The sequence below is a fragment of the Microchirus variegatus genome (assembly GCF_963457635.1).
Source record: "Microchirus variegatus genome assembly, chromosome: 11".
NCBI lineage: Eukaryota > Metazoa > Chordata > Actinopteri > Pleuronectiformes > Soleidae > Microchirus > Microchirus variegatus.
The window spans coordinates 20,229,496-20,249,861 of record NC_139812.1 but is presented as its reverse complement, the minus strand read 5'-3'; the positions used below and the strand labels follow the sequence as shown (position 1 = coordinate 20,249,861).

Genomic DNA, 20,366 nt, shown 5'->3' with positions numbered 1-20,366 from the left:
GAGAATAAAGTTGTAATGGTTCGAGAATAAAGTCGTAATTTTCAAGAATTAAGTTGTAATAATTTGAGAATAAAGTCGTAATCTTTCAAAAATAAAGACAATTTTTGAGAATGAAGTTGTAAATGTTCGAGAATAAAGTCGTAATTTTCAAGAATAAAGTTGTAATCTTTTGAGAATAAGGTCGTTTCACACTGATTTCACGCCGATTCAACCCATCCTTCTTACCGGCGTGCAGAAGCAATTGGTGATTGGGTGCCTTGCTCAGCACCCTAGCCCTTAACCTGTCCCGAGATTTGAACCGGCAACCCTCCAGTTGCAAGCACAATTCCCTTCCCCTCACACACTAGCGTTAATTTAGCATTGCTAAAACAGCAAATGTAATGGTGGCCTCAGTGCTTGGTGCAGATTCATCACATTTTCTCTGAAATATATAGATACTCTTATATAGAGACACTGTTGAGTGGGTGAATTAGCTGAGTGCTGCCATTCCTTTTAACTCCCTCACAATATAATTCAGAGCAAAATGAAAACACATGGCTTCACTCAGACATGATCCGCCTGAAGAATAGTAGGAATATGACCTTTAAAAAAAAAAAAAAAAAAATATAGAATACTTCATTTTAGCTCATAATGCCACAGTCAGGAAAAGAAGAAGAATTTAAGAATACAAGATTTGACACCTCGCCTTGTGAAATATGTGCAAGCTGTGATCCGTTAAGCAAACGCAATTTATTTATTTTCTCTTCCCCCGCTCTCGGCTCCATGCTCGACAAAGAGAGCGACACTCGCTTGATGTTATTTATTCACACAACTGAGACGATTGTGTAAAAAAGGAGACATGTTTCTAATGTCACAGACTTGTTTTTTGTTTTCTCTGGTGAGGTAAAGTAAAGCTGACAGGTCGTGTGTGTGTGTGTGTGTGTGTGTGTGTGTGCAGGTTTTTCAGGAGGAGTACAGCGTGTTCTTCTTGAATCAAGGAGGATCTCTGGTGGCCATCCGACACACACCTCTGCCAATTAGACACATTTGGTAAGGCTCCCTCCTCTCTCTTTCCCCCCCTCTCTGAGGGTTGCGCTGCATCTTTTTAGAGACTATACTCCATCATCAAAACAAGATGTGAGACTGTTTTCCTGCCGAGACTATTCTCACGCCCGATCCTGCTCCACTTGTGTTTTTTTTTCCGTCTTGTTTCGTGTGATTCGAACTCTTCCCTCTGTCCCTCAGGCTGAGTTTTGATGAGGGCAGAAACTGGGACAAATATAGCTTCACCTCCTCTCCACTGTATGTTGACGGCGTCCTGGGGGAGCCTGGAGAGGACACCCTCATCATGACGTAAGGAAACAATGTCTCTCTTGTCGCTGCATTAGTTAATTGAACATTACCCAAATTAAAGACCTGGAAGTTTATGTTTTTATTTATTTATTTTTTATGATTTGAGTGCTCATTGGGTTTCAGCGTGTTAAAATGAGAAACCTCCTTGGCACCGGTGGCTCCAGAGCAGAGACAAGCCGTTACCAAGTGGGCCAGAATAATAACTTTAATCAAAGAAATGTAATGAAACTCAAATATGTAAATAAAGGAGTAGATTAAAAACAGCGGCAGAGCGCGGCAACATTAACATCTCAGTGGAAATTGCAATATAGTTCCATAAATCTGGCTTCTTGACATGATTTTCATCAGTGATCCGGGTCAAGGGGGAGTCATGTGATTCATTTTTGGTGAATTTGTCTCTTAATAAATGAATATTCCTGAATTTATTAAATTTGGTGTTGAAAATGTTTTATAATCCTATTTATTTATATATAAAAAATAATTTTCACCCATTTAGAATAGAAACTGTATTGTATACGACAGATTATTAGGGCCACGCATGAAAGAAAAAATGCCATGAAAAGATTAATCTTGAAGATACAAGTTGGAATATCATGTCAAGATTTTAGTCGACATGTTGAGATTAAATTAGAAATTTCGAGAATAAAGTCCACAAAGATTAAAGTCCACATTTACAAGGATAAAGTCAGAATATCATCAATATCATTATTTCGAGAAAAAAGTTGGAATATGTAGAGATTAAAGTCGACATGTCAAGATTTAAACTCTGTATTTTCGAGAATAAAGTTGCAATATGTAGAGATTAAAGTCGACATGTCAAGATTAAAACTCTATATTTTCGAGAATAAAGTTAGAATATGTAGAGAGTAAAATCGACATGTCGGGATTAAACTAGATATTTTCAAGAATAAAGTTGGAATATGTCGAGATTAAACCCGATATTTTCAAGAACAAAGTTGGAATATGGTGTCGATATTAAAGTCGACATGTCGAGATTAAATTAGATATTTTCGAGAATAAAGTTGGAATATGTCGAGATTAAAGTCGACATGTCGAGATTAAACTTTATATTTTCGAGACTAAAGTTGGAATATGTCGAGATTAAACTTGATATTTTCGAGAATAAAGTTGGAATATCGTGTCGATATTAAAGTCAACATGTCGAGATTAAACTAGATATTTTCAAGAATAAAGTTGGAATATGTCAAGATTTAGGTTGACATGTTGAGATTAAACTTGATATTTTCGAGAATGAAGTTGGAATATGTTGAGATTAAAGTCAACATGTCGAGATTAAACTCTATGTTTTCGAGAATAAAGTTGGAATATGTCAAGATTTAGGTTGACATGTTGAGATTAAACTCAATATTTGCGAGAATAAAGTTGGAATAATGGAAAAATGTCTAAGTCCTTAGTCCTAAGTGCCTTATAACTTCCTCATACTTATTTTGTGTGTGTGCAGAATATTTGGTCACTTCAGTCATCGCTCCGAGTGGCAACTCGTCAAAATTGACTTCCGGTCCATTTTCCAACGCCGCTGCACATCAGACGATTATCAATCCTGGCAGCTGCACAGTGAGGTAAGAGGATCTCGCCGCTTCTCGGCGCCCCGATTGGACGAACATTCTGCCCATTGATTAAACTCCAGCTCCCTTTAATTTCCGTCATCACACAATAAAGAGGGGAAATAAAAGAACGTCTGAAGAGTTTATGATGCATTATTCATCACAGGGCGAAGTGTGCATCATGGGAATGAAGAGAATCTTCCAGAAACTTAAAACAAACGTTCGATGTGTCAAGGCCAGAGATCAGTATATTTCCCTGATGTCAGACTCTTGCCCGTGCACAGACGCAGATTTTGAGTGGTGAGTTCCCTCTCTTTTTTTTTAAACTCTTTTCTTTTCATTAAATCCAGTGTACTACACTTTATCAGCCTCCCGAGGCTTCGTCTGTGAAGTTAGAACCGAAGACACAACAAGACCGAGTGTTTGAAGACTCTTTTATAATTCACTACTTGTTATTCTTACTTCTGTTGCAGGCGTATGAGTTTGTCACCACGCCTGCAACAGCATGTCGTCAGATGTTTTGTGTCTTGGTTAGAAGACTTAGTTCTGACAAACGATTGTGTTTTTTTTTTTTTTTTTCATATTTTCATTAATAACGACCCATTATTTTCATCAGTAATTAACTGACAGTTGGTTCATTTATAAAATCAAGAAAATCTTGAGGTTTCACAAACCTCAAATTTGCAAAACCTCGTTTTTTCCAATTTTATTATCTAAATCAGTGCCAAGAGAACAAAAAAGTCACATATGATATGATAATATAAATATCAAGAAATAAAGATATAATGTAGATAATCTTGAAAAACATTGGATTCACACATTATGTGCATAAGAGGCATCAACTGAAGTGCTTCACATTCACTTTGCACTTTGAAGTTGAGCAATATTCAACATTCCACAGGCACAAACCAATCAAATCACACTTAAAGGTGCCATATGTAAGAATGTGGCCAAAAATGGTTACTACATTCAAATTCAAAATACAGAGGTCTTTGAGGTTTCGTTTTCTGACCTAACTGGCAACCCGTGGTTGCGCGGCAGCCGAGACTCTACTGACTGCAATGATTGGTAGACGGCGGTAGGTGGCGCCACATGCCAAAACATGATTTCAAAACATAAACATGATTTGCAGTCTGCAAAATATTTTTTTTAATGCAAATATTTTGTCTGTACTGTTGTTGTTGGTGAGTTCAGTTTGTTATATGAACATTATTCCTGAGTCTCTGCGACATATTAGGAGGATTTTATGGCCAGTTGCTTTAGATTTATTACATAATGCACCTGTTTAATTCAGGCGCGAAACTTAGCTCTCTGACATGGATGTTCCATTCATGAGTGATTCCCAAACACTGGGTCGGGACCCACTGATGGGTCACTGGAGATTTCTTTTGGGCCCTTTGGGACAAATTAGCAGAATCGTGTGTATGTTTTACATAACGTACATAAAATTGAGTTTTATCTCTCGGAAAACTCAACTTGATATCGATTTGGCAGGAAAATGAGTTGCTATTTTATGCACAAATTAGCTCTCGACTACGTGATTTACATATATTGTGGTTCGGATCGCGATAGTTTGCCATCTTTTAAAAAGCGCGTCTTAGGAAGTCACTGCATTACATCCTCAGCACTTTAGACACATTACCAGCTCTCGCTAAGTACACGCAATTCTCACGCTAACTTTTCAGACCCAAGTGTCAGACCCGCCCACCATCAATCTTTGACACCAAGTGCGATGTCTCAGCGGACCCCGACAGATATGCTATGTGATGGGATTCCCGCTTAATGCATCTTCCCGTTTATATATCAAGTGCACTTGAATGTTTATGAAAGTGAATTGCAGCCTTAGACTCAATTACAGGACGCTTTTTTCCCCCCCCCGTATCACAAGTATCGCTTCAGACCAGCAGAACTTCTTGAACATCATTTCACATCTCATAAATTTACTTCATCCGTCTCTGCTGCTCTTAAATGTTTTTTTCGAGCTCTGACAACCGCGTTGCATGTTACGACACCTAATCACTTGATCGAGACTCATTAAAACTTTCTAAATCTGGCTCCCGCGACTTGTTTCCCTGATCGCGATAACGTCTATGACATGTTCCCTCTGACTTTTTGCCGAGGTTAATTATAGTTGCGCAGTTGTCAATCGTTGCCAGAATCAGTATTTTTGTGTGTCTTTACTGGCTAATCGTTTAAAGGATGCATGTTCTAATTTAAATATAGTGTGAGTGTTTACAGTAAACAGTATGTAGGATGCATTCATTTACTGTTAATATACAGTCATTTGCTGAGAAGGAGATGCAAACTTGTAGCCAATAATTTACTCCGTAGTGTGAAAATAAGCAAGACATGTGACGCATAAATGATTAAATCTTAATTACTCAGAAAAGCTGTGGCATTTTTCACACTAGACTCACACTCATAGTTGGCATTTTGAATCAATCATTAACTAATACAGAACATTTTTTTCTCCCCCCCCCCTCAAAAATGAAACAGCGACTATGGGTTTGAGAGGCAGACTGACGGGAGCTGCACGCCGGCTTTCTGGTTCGTTCCTTCGGCGGTATCAAGGGACTGCATCACGGGGGAGAGCTTCCTCAACACCACGGGGTAATCTGACTCACTTGTACTTGACACAGGCATTAGAGTAGTGGGTGGTTATATGCAAGCTCCAGACCTGCTATTACATGTAAAACCAGCTCTAACTATGAGTGCATCCATTTTACGGTCTCTCACGGCTGGTATTCCTGTGCGCTCGCTCGTGTTCTTCTTCTTCTTCTTTCATGAACCCCCCCAGATATCGCAAGGCTCTGTCAAACAACTGCACTGAAGGAACTCTGTTGAAGTACAGCCCCAGGCGTCAAAAGTGTCCCACTCAGGCCCCAAGGGGTCTCCAGCTCTTCACCAGTGAGGGAACACTGGTGGCAACCCTGGGGAAGAATGTCACCTTCTTGGTTTTTCTGGAAGAGGTGCAGACTTTGCATTGTATTGTATTGTCGATGTAGCTGAAACTGTTGGATAATTAGGTTTCGGTCATTCCCCAGAGTTGGTAGATGATATAAGAAGAACGTAGCCCGGGGGATTGTCGGGGTAAAGCCTGCGCCGCACTAAAGGATTCTCAAATCTGACTTGATTTCAGACACAGACACAACAAACTTTTGTGACACATTTTGAATGTTTTAATCCTGAAAAAGCATAGACTAGACCAAGGGTGTCAAACTCATTTTTTCTGAGGGCCATGTCAGCATAATGGTTACGCTCAAAGGGCCAGATGTAACTGTCATACAGAATAAATGTTACCAAATATAATGTAAAATAAAGGTAACTACTCCGTAACATTATTGCTAAATAACTTTCTGTATTAATTGTTCAAGTTACAAAGTTACAAATACATATGCATTATAGATGTAACCTGGTCCGGGATGGTGCTGCTGTCACTTTGCGGGTAACACAATCCCGTGCATTGTGGGAAATGTAATTTATGGTCAACGCATGCCTTAAAGCAGCATAGACCTAATTTAACACAGATTTTTAAGACCAATTAATCACTCGCGGGCCACATCTGGCCCCTGAGCCTTGAATTTGACATATGTGGACTAGACGATCCAGTCAAGACATAGGACCGCACACTTTCAGGGAGGAGATTCCAGGGTTTTGGGTTCTCACGGAAATGTACGCAATTTAATGTGACTTCAGAATAAACGGAGGCTGCTGATCAGCTGAGAAACGCAAAAACTCAACTGAACTCACTCTCATCGGTTATTGTGGGGTATCTTGGGTGGGGTTGAGCAGTCTTTCCAAAAGATTACCAACCTACTACTGTGTGTCAATCCATTGTCCAATGTGAAATTGAGGTATTCCAGTAAACAAACCCCTGCATTGCCCCCAGATCACTGCCACCCTCTTTTCTGTGACATTCCCCCAAAAACAGGTCATAACGATCAAGATCTGACTATATATCAGGAGATCACGCGGCTTGTCCTCGAGACAATCTCGGCAGAATGTCCAAGCGGCTGGTTTTCTTTTTGTGTCCAGACATCTCTGTATTGACATGCTGTCATACGTAGCACAGAGGCTGGAGCACCTGCATATCTAATGAGTATGCAGACATGATTTGCAACTTCACCTCATTCCATTATTACTTCACCTTTCCCAGTTCACCTCGCTCCATTTATTATCCTTAATTTATGCTCCGTATCGTTTCAGAAACAACACACAGGGTGTTTTTTTTTTAATATGCTGTACTTTATAATCATCAGTCATAGGTATCTAACTACACTATCTAAGACATGGAAAATACACTCTTTCCTGCCAGTGAGTACAATCAATAAACAGCAGTGTCTTCCATTTTGAAGGGCCTTGGCTTCACGACGAGCATAACGGTGGACTTTGGCGACGGAACGGCAATATCTTACGTCAACATAAGCTCCATCGAAGACGGGGTCAAGCACATCTACAGTAAAGTCGGCATTTACCAGGTCTCTGCTACGGCGAGCAACACTCTGGGCTTTGACAGAGTGATTCTCTACCTCCACGTCTCCTGTGAGTCACAGAAAGTCGCCGAAACTGTTGCTGCCAACACATTAAAGAACTGCTCAAGCAAAGATGTTTATGTTTTTTGTAATCTCTTAATTGGAGTCCCATTTACTCCCAAGTCTCGAATTACTGTAAAAAGGGTTCATCGTCCTGCCACATTTGTTAGGATCTGACAGTGTTTTTTTTGTTCGCATCACAGCTAACCATCCATCAGCCTCAGAAATAGGTCAAAATACTTCAACTTGTCTACGAAAAAGAAAGAAAGAAACAAAAAAAAACCACCACAATATAATTGGAAGCACTTGTGCAAAAATGTGCTCATGACTCTGCTTAAACTTCAAACCGGCTCATTAAAGTGAGTCCCGATGTCGACGTCTCCATCCAAAGCTTTGAGTGTCACTCACCCACCATGTGTAGGCTTTAAAAGACGCCTGTTTGTTGTCTCCTCATTGACGGAGAAGGGCGGCGTTTGTCACTTTGGATTCGGCTCATTATAATGGAATCCAATGGTGACACTTTCATGGCAGCAAAAAAACAGCTTCAATCTATCCACAGGCACTTGTCAAACAACAACTTCTCCAACATCCATCCATCCATTCGTGTGTGTGTGTGTGTGTGTGTGCTCACTGTGTTCCAGAAAGCCACTGCTACATGTGCCCACAATTTTTTCTTGCCCAACACATTTCCTTCTGCTGAAAGTTTCACAAAATATACTAGTGGTATTTTCCTTTGTGAAACTTTTCTCTTGCTCTCCGAAAAGGTCAACTTGAGCAGGTCCAGCTCTCGGCTCCTGCCGTGGTCGTCAAGAACAAAGCGGTGAACTTCACCACAGTGTTGCGTCCCAGCAACGTGGGGACAGTCATCTATTACTGGTGGTTCGACAACAAAACGGAGGCGAGGCTTCATTTCTCACCATTTAAATCGTGCTGCGTCTTTTATTCGCTGAATGAAATTCATGTGTCTCTCTCTCTCTCTCTGTGTGTGTGTGTCTCTCAGCCGGCTGTGACTCTGGACGGAACGATGTCCTTAACTTTCTCCAAGGTGGGAAGTTACACCGTCACTGTTCAGGCTTCAGTTGGCGATACTGTCCATCAGGACCAAATGACTGTGGCAGTTTACGGTGAACCATATTTTATCGTCCTTTTTCACTTCGTATTATACAGTGAAAATGAAGCCTGGTTTTAATTTGTGTATCTTTTTACCTTAAAGTCCCATGACAACATGATAATATATAGTAATAATTTGGGGCCAATTCCAATTCCTATCTTAACCCTCAAGCTCAACCCTTAATCTTAACTGGCCCTCAAAACCAAGTGTTGAGGGTTATTTTGTCACTTAGAAATGGGACACCCCTTAAATGCAGATACGTCTTCAGACTGCGGGGGCAGAATAACACGAAAGCTGCGTCCAGTCTGTCAACTCCAAAAAAGAAGAAGAAGAAGAACACATTTACGTCACAATTATTTATTACGATCCGTTTGTCAGTCAAGTTATTAGGTTGTCAGTTAGTTATAAGATGATACTCATACAAATACCACAACCACGGACATATTCAGCTGACAGTTACCACACACCACGGCTTATTGAAAAGTAAACCATAGCAAACGATCGCGTGTACGCACCGGCCGGCTATTGACAAAAGATCGTAAAATAAAAATAAATGTTACGCAACAATGACGTCAGTAATCCATAATATGGGCCTAAACTAAGATAATACAATGGTTTTCATCATTTTTATATCTCTATTAACAAAGAAAATACTTAATTTGTAGCGTACTCGTTTCGCTGCTTTCGGCGCCATCTTTGTTATGTGAAAACACGCAATGCATTCTGGGTAGCCCTTGCTCCCAAGGGTGGTCTCGGAAAAGTTCAATATTGAGGGCGATACAGCCCTTAAACTTTCCCCTCAACTTCATTTTTCTCAGAATCAGGACAGCACTTGCACTAGAGGGAGCGCGCATTTTTGAGATTGAGGGTTAAGATTGAGGGCTAAGCAAGGAATTGGAATTCACCCTTGGTATTTGGGAGGTCATATTGTAGTAATATAATATTGTAACAGCTTGGTAATGAGAAAACAAACCTTTGCATGCAACATGTTTGGGAATCAAGGTTCCAAGGTGTTAGAATTAACTTTGCATTACCAGATTATTCTGATCTGCCGTTATATGTAGTTTGCTTTCACTGCTCCATGGAAACGTAATCTGCTATGTCACAATGTGAGAGTATATCAGACTACAAATGGTCAACGGATCTTTTGGCGCAAAACATTTCCTTCCCGTTTGAACAGGAAGCCCTGAAATATTGGCCCTGACCCCCCTGAGGCTGATTCATCACCAGATGATGATAAGGTCCAGGTCAAACTCACTGTGTTTTCCGTTTCCTCGTACAAGCCAGTGTTTCCTCTTATACTTAGACGAGGGGTCCACGCGTGCATATTCAATCTCTTATTCCACCCCAGTAGTGGGGTGGAATAAGTATTTGTTTTCTTTGGACACTGATGTGTATACATACATGTGTGTGCACCACTGGCCTTCCTCACGTAACCGCAGTTCACATTTCCGTAGTAACCGTCCTCATCGATTCGTCTCTTTATAAACCGTGGTCTGTGTGGACCAAATGTGGAAATGGGCGAATGTCAAAAATGTACGTCACACCGACCCGAGTGGACCTGGTAAAGTATGACCTGTCCCTGAAGCTAATGGATTTGCAGAATGACGTTTTGACACCTGTCAAGTTTTTGGACTCAGGAGTTGCGTGACAGGAACCACTTAGTTGGTGTTTTTTTTTTTTTTTATTCCAGGGCTGTAATCCGTCAGCCTTTTTTTTTTCCCCGGATGGTGTTCCATATTTAATTTGATAAGAGGTGTTTGCATCCGTGAGTATTATGACCAACACCAATTTGCTAATGAAGGCCGTGATACAGTATCTTATGATAAAGAGAGGTATCAGGGTAACATAATAGTTTTCTTTGTCAGTTACAGTTTGTGAACTGCAGTGCAACTAATGTAATCAGCCACTTTTGAGAATGTAAAAAGTCAGTAGAAAGTGTAATAAATATATTAGGCTCATATTAGGTGCAGATTATGGAAAAACTTACTTAGGTACAGTAACGATATATTTATTGCTTTTTTCTCTTCGGGTAATAATAGATTTAGAAGTACTGAAACTGAGTTTTACACTCACAGTGAGAGAGTAAATTCACATAATTGGCTTTCAACTCTTGCATCCAAAGGTATTTCCTAACTCATTTTGCTGAACTTGATTCCTGACTCTTGCAGATTATTTCCGGTCACATGTTTTGGCCTTTTCTTCTAATTTGGACGAGCTGAACCCCGGGGTGCAGGAGTGGAGAGAGGACATCTGCCGAGTGGTGAAGAGCTCCGTGGTCCAGGTCAGTCTCTCAGCTGCTCGCTGGACTTTGTAAACGACGGTAGACGAACAAACGACTGACCTCAACTCTTCAGATTGTGTCAATTAGTGGCATTGCGCCAGCCTGCAGGGGGAAAGGAGTCTGGATTTCTAAGTCAGTGACATTTCCATTCTTGGTTAGGCTGTATTTGCAATGAACACATGTGATCTCATGTCAAGTTTCACACTCGACTACCTCCTATGGCTTTAACCTCGCTCGCCGTGTAATTACTTGTTCAGACGGGTGCGTGTTTCACACACCACCACCTCCCACCGTGGGTGGAGAAGGAATCATTTCATAAAAAGTGAAAGTGTGTGCGTTTTTTACAGAATATTCTGAGATAATTAATGAATTAATCCTGTAGTAAACAAATAGTGACATTGTTGTATAATCTTCTACATTACCGCTACCTGGTGGACTGGAGTGGAACAAACTTCTTGTGGCTGTGTTCATTATAGTCATTTTTCTGGAGGAACATTTTAGTTCCTCGTGTCTGAATAGATCCTCATTCCTCCAGGTATTTGAAAATATAGTCGGTTACAACTGGACTTGAGGTTTTCTTGTCATCAAGAGGCTTCTTCAGAAACCATCTCTCATCCGAGCTTTTGAGATCTCATCTGTGACACCACCTTACAATGCGGTTCTTTCGTCTCTCCCAGGAGACTCAACAACTTGTTTAATTTAGCTTCTTGCGTCCATGAGATTTTACATGTAGCTTTAAAAAACTCTCTCTCCTTAAGCAGAGCCGTCTCCGTTGGCACAGACATGTCCAGCGGATGGACGACGAAGAATCCCCGCAGGACAATGCTTCATTCTGAGCTGGCATCTGGCAAAAATACCTACTGGCTACAACCCGACCGCCCTGGCATCTATGCAAGCCTTCTCCTGTGAAACCTGTGGCCGTGTATGTCTCTCATGGATTGGACCCTAAAGCCACAGCAGACGCTGTGCTTAATCCTAAACCTCCAGGCACTGAGAAGCCGTGGTCTTCCGAGAGTGAGAACACTCTACCGACCATTGTTAACAACCTGCAGCTCTCCAGAGACTGTAATTGACATGAAATGACAGGCTGTATCCCACTGTTGTTAGAGCACAATGGAGTTACAGTGCCCACTTTTCACAGAGAACTGAAGAAGCTTCCTGGTTTAGAGGTGAAATGTCTTCAAGAAAACTTCAAGTCCAGTTTCTATACCGACTCAAATATGTTCTGGATTTTAGATCCTTGCACCTAAAGTTCCTGGAATGATGTGGTTGAAACCTTTCAAACCACCTATCTTCTGTGGTCAGAATGTATAAATCAACCCCCCAAAAAATGTCCTTTGTCCTTGAGATATGAGTGAACATCGAGACAGATAATCAACCAACCAGGAGTTTCCCACTGGAGAGTCAGAACTAAAGAAGCCACTTGAATGAGAGATGAAACGTCCTCGAGAAATCCCAGGCAGGTCCATTTGCCCGTGCACTGTCCACACTCTTGAGGTTACGGGGGGTGACCTGCATGACTGAGAACCTTCAAACACAGTCTGACGAGCAGCTGCCATTTTGCTTTTAAAAGGCTGTACGCCGTTGCCTCGAGAGAGCACCAAAACCTCAAGTAAAAGCCACCCACTGCTGCAGTTAAGTGCATCTGATTTTCCTCTTGGTCACTGCGGGTTTGTCAAAAAAAGCTACAGGTTATGTAAAAACAAAGATACCGAGCTCTCTCTATATATATATCCTATAGTCGCCCTCCGTATATGAAACATTCACTTTGACCTTCTGTCTTGTCAGATTTTACCACGGTTTACACCTGAAAACTGACAGCAGACCTCTTGTTATGGCGTAATGCACTAAAAGCCTTGGCCTTTTGCAAAGGCTGTCAAATTGCACTTGCATGTTTAGTTGATCCGTGCATCATATCCTGACAGAGACAGGTACTAAAGGAAATGATATATGGAGCTCATTAGTACAAGTGACCCCCCAGAAAATCGTATTTCAGCAGCGTCGACAGTGAGGAGATGTCACCTCAAACAGTGCTAATCAAAAAAATAAAAATAAAAAAATAAAAACCCTCTGAAATGAAGTTTTGTTTTTCTTATTAAAGGTCACAGGAATCAGCGAGGATCAGCTCCTTGTCACGGTGCTTCCAGGTTTACCGACCACGGCGGAGATATTCATCGTGCCCGAGAAGAGGTCGAGAGACGGAGGAGCCGTGCATGAAAAGTGGGCGCACCTGGATCAGGTACTGTCTCCTCAAATCATTTTTAACGGCCTCTGGCAGATGCTCGGCACAATGTGGGCTTTCTTCTCTTTTTTTTTTTTTTCCTCCCGTGATAATTAAAGACGCATAAAAGTGAGCCGAGGACATAAAGACACTGGAGAGAAACGTCCCCGGAGAACGTGTTCTTTACTTTAGAGTGTAGTATCGTCCTGTTGAGCTAAGCTGCTGTTTTATTAAAGATGATGTTTGAACATTTCTCTGTGCAAAGGGTTAACGTTCATTTGAGCAGCTTTTTATATATATATATATATATATATATATATATATATATGTGTGTGTGTTTTTCAAGCGTATTGACTGGGTTCATATGAAAGACAAATGTAATTAGATTTACTTTTAGCAGACATTTATACCCTTTGATATATAATTCATATTATAGACTTGTGTTGAAGGTCAGATTCTGCAGCGCTTTGTTTTGTTGACAGTTGTTCAGTCATCTTTCTCTGCAGCTAATGATGCCTTTACTGCTTGTAGCCCTACACGTGTATAATAGCAATAGATTATGTATTGTCATTTTTATTTTGGTCTTTCTCAAAATCCACACTACATTCATTCATTCGTATATGTGCGGCTTTTCCATAAAAGTCACAGAAGTGCTGTAGGCTAACGGCTAAGTCAGTTTGCTAACAAGCCGTCAGGTCAAAGAGAGAAAAGCACAAGTGTAATTATTGTGAATGTCAACTGTCCAAAAAAACACCAAGAACAAACAAACAAGAACAGTGTTATCAGTAAAACCTGCGCTTTTATTTCCCAAAGAATTTGAAATGTCTGTGGTAGTAAAGTGTTTCTGCTAACTGCCTTTGTCTAGCATGGCATTTAGCATGCTAACATTAGCTATTTATGAGGGACCGTACCTATGTTCCCCGGGTCCTATGTTCCCCGGGTCCTATGTTCCCCGATTTGTATGTGACCGGGGAACATAGGACCCTTTCTCTAAACCTAACCCTAACCCTACCCATTTTCAAAAAAGGGTCCTATGTTCCCCTGTCACATACAAAGTGGGGAACCTTTTTTGGAAAAACGGGGAACATAGGACCCGGGGAACATAGGTACGACCCCATTTAGGGTTAGCAAGAGGCTGAGGCTGATGGTACTGTTAATCATTTTTGAAATGTTGACCCGTTTATACTGCAACTCTAAAACAATAACATATAACTATAGTAAAAGTCAACAGATTTATCCTCTGGGAACAACTAATATCTGTGGAAATATGTTATGAAACATTACTGCAATTATTCTATCAATGACTTCACATCATAAACACATTCAGTGAGGATATTTATATCTAAAAGATTGCAGTCAAAAACACAAATTTAAAGAAGCAATGCAGGATTGAGAAATCAAAAGACAGTCCCACAAGCAAAAAAATATCACAAACATGAAGCAGAAGATTAAAGAAAAACACACACACAAAAAAAACCCCACGGAAGGAACAAACATAACAACCTGAGCAGGAGAGTGACGAATATATGGAGAACTGAAGAAACGAGAATCAGGTGATACGTGATTGCACACAGGTGAAGGTCATCGAGGAAACGAGCAGCACGAGGAAGTTAACACGAGGAGAAACACAGCACAAGCGGGGCTACAAAATAAAACAGGAAGTTATGTCGAGCAAATACACTGAAGGAGGAAGCTACAAAATAAGATGCAAGTAAATGTGAAGCAAACACAACTCCCTCAAAAACACAGAGGACCATGTTTCTGGAGAATAGTATTCATATTTTTCATTATGTATATATTACATTTTTATCTTTTCCTATCTTAAATTTTTTTTATAACTTATCTCATCTTGTCTGTGAGTTGCATCCGCAGTACTTAGAGTATGTTTTTACAATATTCATGTTGATATAGCATGTTTTTTTTTACTTGTTATCTTATCTTTGTGTTATCTTACTCTGCATCGTATCATATCATATCATATCTTGCACATTTTCTTAATTTTTCTCCCACCTTTTATCTTTTCCATCCCTTTTTATATCTTTCTTTTATTATCATATATCTTAATCAAAGAGAGAGCGGGCAAATACTCACACTTGCTTTCAGAAACTTTGTCAACTGCTGTTCAGATGCAAAATCTCTCAGAGGCAAGAGCCTGAACTTCAAAATGTAATTTTTCGAGCCATAATTTATGAACTTGCCAGTTGTTTTATGAAAAGATTTCTTCTCGTATACATTTGAATCACTTTCCCCCTCTCATGCAGGCAGCCTCTGTCTCGTTTCGATTCGTTTCACTCTGGTTGGGAAAATCGACTCGTGGAGCCTTCAGTCTCGTTTGGGTGCAGCAAAAATACATCGCACATACATACATACATACATTTATTTTTTTGGTCAGAGTTACACTATCGACGCGCCGGTAACGCCGTGTTAAGTGCGGCCTCGTTCGGAAAAAGCCTGCTCTCGGGGTAGCTGTGCAGCATTAAGGCCGACAAATAAATAAATCCAGCCACGATACGAGTCGCTGTGATGGATTATACAAAGTTTACATTCGCTGCAGATGTTTTCTCATCTCAAAGTGAAATAAATGGACACCAATGGCTTTTTGGGAGGGAGGTAAGACGCCCGCATTATTCCTCGGTAAAGGTCAGCGGTAATGAAGACTGCACATTTCGCTTGTAATTGGGGTGAAAAATACCCCCCAAAAAAACTACTAGTGTGGTCCATTAAGTGCAAACAGAGAGGAGGAGAAGAGGAATAGCATGTAGGTTCATTCTTAATTAGAGTTTGAACTCAGTGCAGCATATATGATATATGATGCATATTCATTATACATGACCATTAGATTTGTTGTTTCAGGGATGCAGTAGTAATGATCATAGAGTATTACACTTATACACACAACCCTCTTAAACCTACAGTTTATGTTACTGGTATAAAAAAGCTCTATTACGCCCGGTTGATTAAAGCTAAACTTGAGCTTTACATGCACACGTTGCATGAGTTAAACTCATTGATAGCATTGCTCACATGATCGATCACATGATTCCAATCCAAAATGCCTTTAACCCTTTAACACATAGTGTTATGCAAATATATGTTATACTGTTCAAATTTCAAATTTAACACACCAAATCCGGTGTGTTTGTGTACAACTAAAGTGATTTTTTTCTAAATAAAACTTTGTTTTTTCCTCATTTGGAATTGTTAATACACCATTCTAACATGCAGTAAATTGTAAATAACTGCCAATTATTGAAAGTTGTTCTGGAAAAATGGGGCAAAAGCACTTAGTTACATAACATTTTATGATTAAAATAAGTCCAAATGTTCTGATGCTGATTATTTAAATAAATGGCATTGTTTTCATGAACAAAACAAACCAACAGTGCATTCATTCATACCTCTACTGTTTCATTTGTCCACTTTTTCGGAGAATTTTCACGAGTCACTAATTCTTAACTTTTACTGCAAAAAAAACCAAATTTTCCCTGATTCCGACTATTTATTTTGCAACTTTTCTGAAAAGATTTTGTGTCTCCTCTGCTTAATGTTCTCTCCAGTGTTTTAATTTCCCCAATACCTCTAACAAAGAGTAATGCACGGTGTCAACACCAGAGGGCAATGTCTTTCCATGCGAGAGAGCACTGAGGCAGAATCCATCACAGAGCTCAAGAGAAATGAACACCTCAGTGTGTGTGTGTCACCCTTTTTTAGAAGTTTAGGAAGTCGTATGTAGCTTCAAGTAAAAAAGAAAAGTGGAATAATTTCAAGCCACCTTGCTTCATGATTGTTTTTATTTATTGCAATCAAAAAAAAAAAAACATCTTACCATGTTATAGAAAGCCGCTCAATATGTAAACAAAGCAATTAACAGGGGCTGTTTTTCAAAGCGGGCAGCTCGACAAGCTCATTTATTCATCATAGCGGTGAGAGTCCTCCATGTATCACCGGTAAACATCATTTTCGCCGGCTCATAGTCAGTCTTGAACCACGTTAATAGGTATTTAATTACATTGATGCATCATATAATTGGCAGCAACGCGGAAGGAGACAAACTGGGCCAGGCGGCCTGGATTGGGAATTAAAGAGATGTATTTATCTAAAGCCTGTGTGATTACCTGGCAGAACCTCACAGACAATAGGGTAATAAATCTTCACTTCACTCTCTTCCCCAGCTCCTGTGAATGACTTGCAACGTGGCGTGAGTCGAAGCACATACACACACGTGTGTGTGTGTGTATGTGCGGAGCGGCTTATTAAAATGTGTAATAGATTTACTGACCCTGATATGCCACTAGAACAAAAAGTAATTATTCATACTGTGTGGAGCAGTCTAATTTTAACCAGTGGGAAAAAAAAGATTTTTTTTAGAAAGAGCAAGATGGAATTAGTGAGGCATCGCTAAGGACTCAAATGGGCTCAGGGAAAGGCATTTTTTTTAAGGCGGCTTGTGAAATGACTGCTTCATCTCGGTGAGAAAACCAGCCCCGAACACGAGGCCCCTGAGGGAGGGAAAATTAAAAACTGCAATTTTTATTTTATTTTATTAGGACGCACGTTTGATTTACAGCGGCGTACGACTTCTGCAGCCTCTGAATACACACGTATCTGTTTTAATTGAGTTAAATGTCACTCCCACACTGTCAGCACATGCCCTTTTATAGCCTGATTATGTTCTATCAAAAATCCTGATGGGTGTTTTTTTTTTTAATGATTTTTTTTGTTTGGAATGCAGCAGGTTTGCTTCCCAACCCGCTCCCTCAAGTGTCACATCAACATTTGCTCCTCTTTAGACGGAAGCAGAAAAAAAAAAAATTCCGATTCATAATTCAAGCTGTTGGATGAAATGACTGCGGCTGAAATATTGATGACTGTGGAATATTGCTGCGCTGCGGCTGTTAACGGAGGCTTCCTCTGCTCTGTCACTCCCCCTCATATAGCTTTCACAGGTTCTGCTAAGTGCTCTGAACCAGGACCTCGTTCAGTTCACGCTCAAGCCGGGGGTGCAGGTTAACGTATATGCCACGCGGCTGTCTCCAGGTGAGTGTTGCTGCACAAAAAGTCAATTTTTTTTGGAGAGAGTGGTCGTCTCTTATTTTAGAGAGCGGGAGAAAATGCTTGTCCCTTATTTTAAGTCGGACTCTGTGTGTAATTCTACCAATTTGGAGGAGCAGATGAAAAATGGGTCTAGAAGCAAACAAACTAGGGTTGGACAGTAATTCACTACCATTATAACGTCATTTTATTTGACCTTTAGTTTACCAGGAGTACGTCCTCTTTTATTTTAACCTCCTCTTTTTCCCAGCTATAGACCGTATATATATATATAAAAAGTGGACATATGGCACTTTTCTTGCACTATACTCGGCTCAGCTCCACAGTTTTTTGTTTTTTTTTTGCTTTCCCATTAGTCAGGTATAGAGACGAGTAGTTCTAGAACTGTGAAAAGAGCTGTAGAAGAAGAAACTGTGAAAAGAAATGTAGTGTACTTAAGTACAACATTCACGTATCTATACTTTACTTTGTTATATATATTTCCAGCAACTTTTACTCCACTACACTTCCTCTAACTATCTTTGTTACTCATTACGACCAAATAAAATCAGAAGAAGAAGAGTTGCTAATGGTCTTGATGAGCTGCTTTACATACTTCAACAAACGGGGTTAAGTGTCTTGCTCAAGAACACACATATAGACTAGCAGAGCCAGGAAATTAACCCGCAACTCCCCACTTTGATTGAAGTAATATTATAAAAAGTGACTTCAACTGCTACCAAAGTCCTTTTCTGGTAAGGTACTTACTCAACTATCCATTTTAGGTACTTTATAAAAGACTGGGAAATAAGCAATAATCTAGTTTGTCAGATGGGGCCAAACTGGAAGTAGCATTATATTGAATAGCCACCAGGGGGCGACGTCACTGGTTCCAATGGGAAAAATGATATTCTACTTCTCACCCACAAGTTATCAGTAAACATTTTTCTTAAAAAGAACATGATGTAAGTTTTGTATAATTATTAAAGACGATAAATCACCTGTGATTGACAGCTGGTATCGACCAATAGGAGATATGTGTGAATTTGAGGCTGAAAACCTCAACATAGTGCCAGTCAAATTTTGACTGAGAAAAAGTTGTATTGCAAATACTGCAGTGTATGTCAAGAACAGTAATACAGTTAACCACTTAATACAGTTAGATACCTGATTATTTAACAAAATGCATTGTGTATTTGATTTTGAACTCTGTATCTGTGTTTTGCTTGAAATAAAATACCCTATTTACGACTGAAAACACTAGACTCGGATTATGAAGGACCGTGTTGTTAGCCTGTCTTAGTGTGTTGTTATGGAAGGCTGAATCATTGAGGTTGACTTGAGATCTATAATTGGTGCGGGATAAACAAATTGGCTTTTAGAGAAATGGACTGACTCTCGTACCATATGATTGAACAATACTGGGAAATGCACGTAATTGCAGAAGGATAATTTGTCTGTTCATCCCCAAAGGATCAAAGATAACAGAGAAAATAGTTTCTGTGCTTTTGTCCTTCTGCAAACGCCCTCTGTGAACTTGAAAAAAAAAAAAAATATACCCGTTTTTATTTTATTTTTTATTGGATTTCTGTCCATAAAGAAGATTAACAATTACACAATTAAAGGTCCAGTGTGTTTATTAATAAACAAAGACTCCTCTGCTGACCCCTCTCTTTCCCTGCACACCAGGAAAATATGGTGACACAAAGTGGTAAAGCCTTATTCCAAGAATATACATGATTTTTTTTTTATTTCTAAGTTTTCATATCTGATGCTGTTTCCCAAACTTTTCATGTGGGGACCCAATTCTTTTTTTTTTTTAAAGAAGACAAATCATTGCGACCCAATTTATAAAATCTAGACCAAAATCTGTGCATATTATAACATTTATATAATATTTGTTACTGCAATTTCTTAACGGCTGATATTACTGTGAACCCGTTCTCCCGTTCCATTTCTTATCCAAACAACTTCAGATTTGGCACTGCACACACCGGTGCCATTAGTAAGTCAACTGTTCAGTTTCTCATTTGAACAGAATATCCATTTGTGCAGCAGGTCTTTAAGGTTTTCTACTGATTTCTCTTGCATTGTTTTTTATCCAGAAAACATAAAAATGGGTTAGGGTTAGGGTTCGAGTTAGGCATTGCACACACTGGTACCCTCTGTAAGTAAGGGAAGTTTGACAGAATGATATGTGCTTAACAGACAGACACTTATACAGTCATACTAAGGCATTGGTTCTCAAAGTGCGGCCCGGGGGCCAATGGCGGCCCGCAGAAACATTTCT

The 20,366-nt window shown here is 39.9% G+C and overlaps 1 protein-coding gene across 1 annotated transcript in view; it reads left to right on the top strand.

Annotated features, from left to right (window-relative positions):
- The window catches only part of LOC310933848 (VPS10 domain-containing receptor SorCS1-like), a gene marked incomplete at its 3' end in the record, with an annotated part of 86,904 nt that overhangs the window by 57,248 nt on the left and 9,290 nt on the right, over window positions 1-20,366 (top strand). The window contains exons 13-24 of the mRNA XM_083897419.1: window positions 938-1,029; window positions 1,225-1,332; window positions 2,795-2,912; window positions 3,064-3,197; window positions 5,394-5,507; window positions 5,695-5,866; window positions 7,253-7,439; window positions 8,194-8,327; window positions 8,430-8,553; window positions 10,712-10,824; window positions 12,926-13,063; window positions 17,983-18,082. Of these exons, the coding sequence (XP_083753545.1) occupies window positions 938-1,029; window positions 1,225-1,332; window positions 2,795-2,912; window positions 3,064-3,197; window positions 5,394-5,507; window positions 5,695-5,866; window positions 7,253-7,439; window positions 8,194-8,327; window positions 8,430-8,553; window positions 10,712-10,824; window positions 12,926-13,063; window positions 17,983-18,082 (1,534 nt within the window). The remainder of the gene's footprint in view (window positions 1-937; window positions 1,030-1,224; window positions 1,333-2,794; window positions 2,913-3,063; window positions 3,198-5,393; window positions 5,508-5,694; window positions 5,867-7,252; window positions 7,440-8,193; window positions 8,328-8,429; window positions 8,554-10,711; window positions 10,825-12,925; window positions 13,064-17,982; window positions 18,083-20,366) is intronic.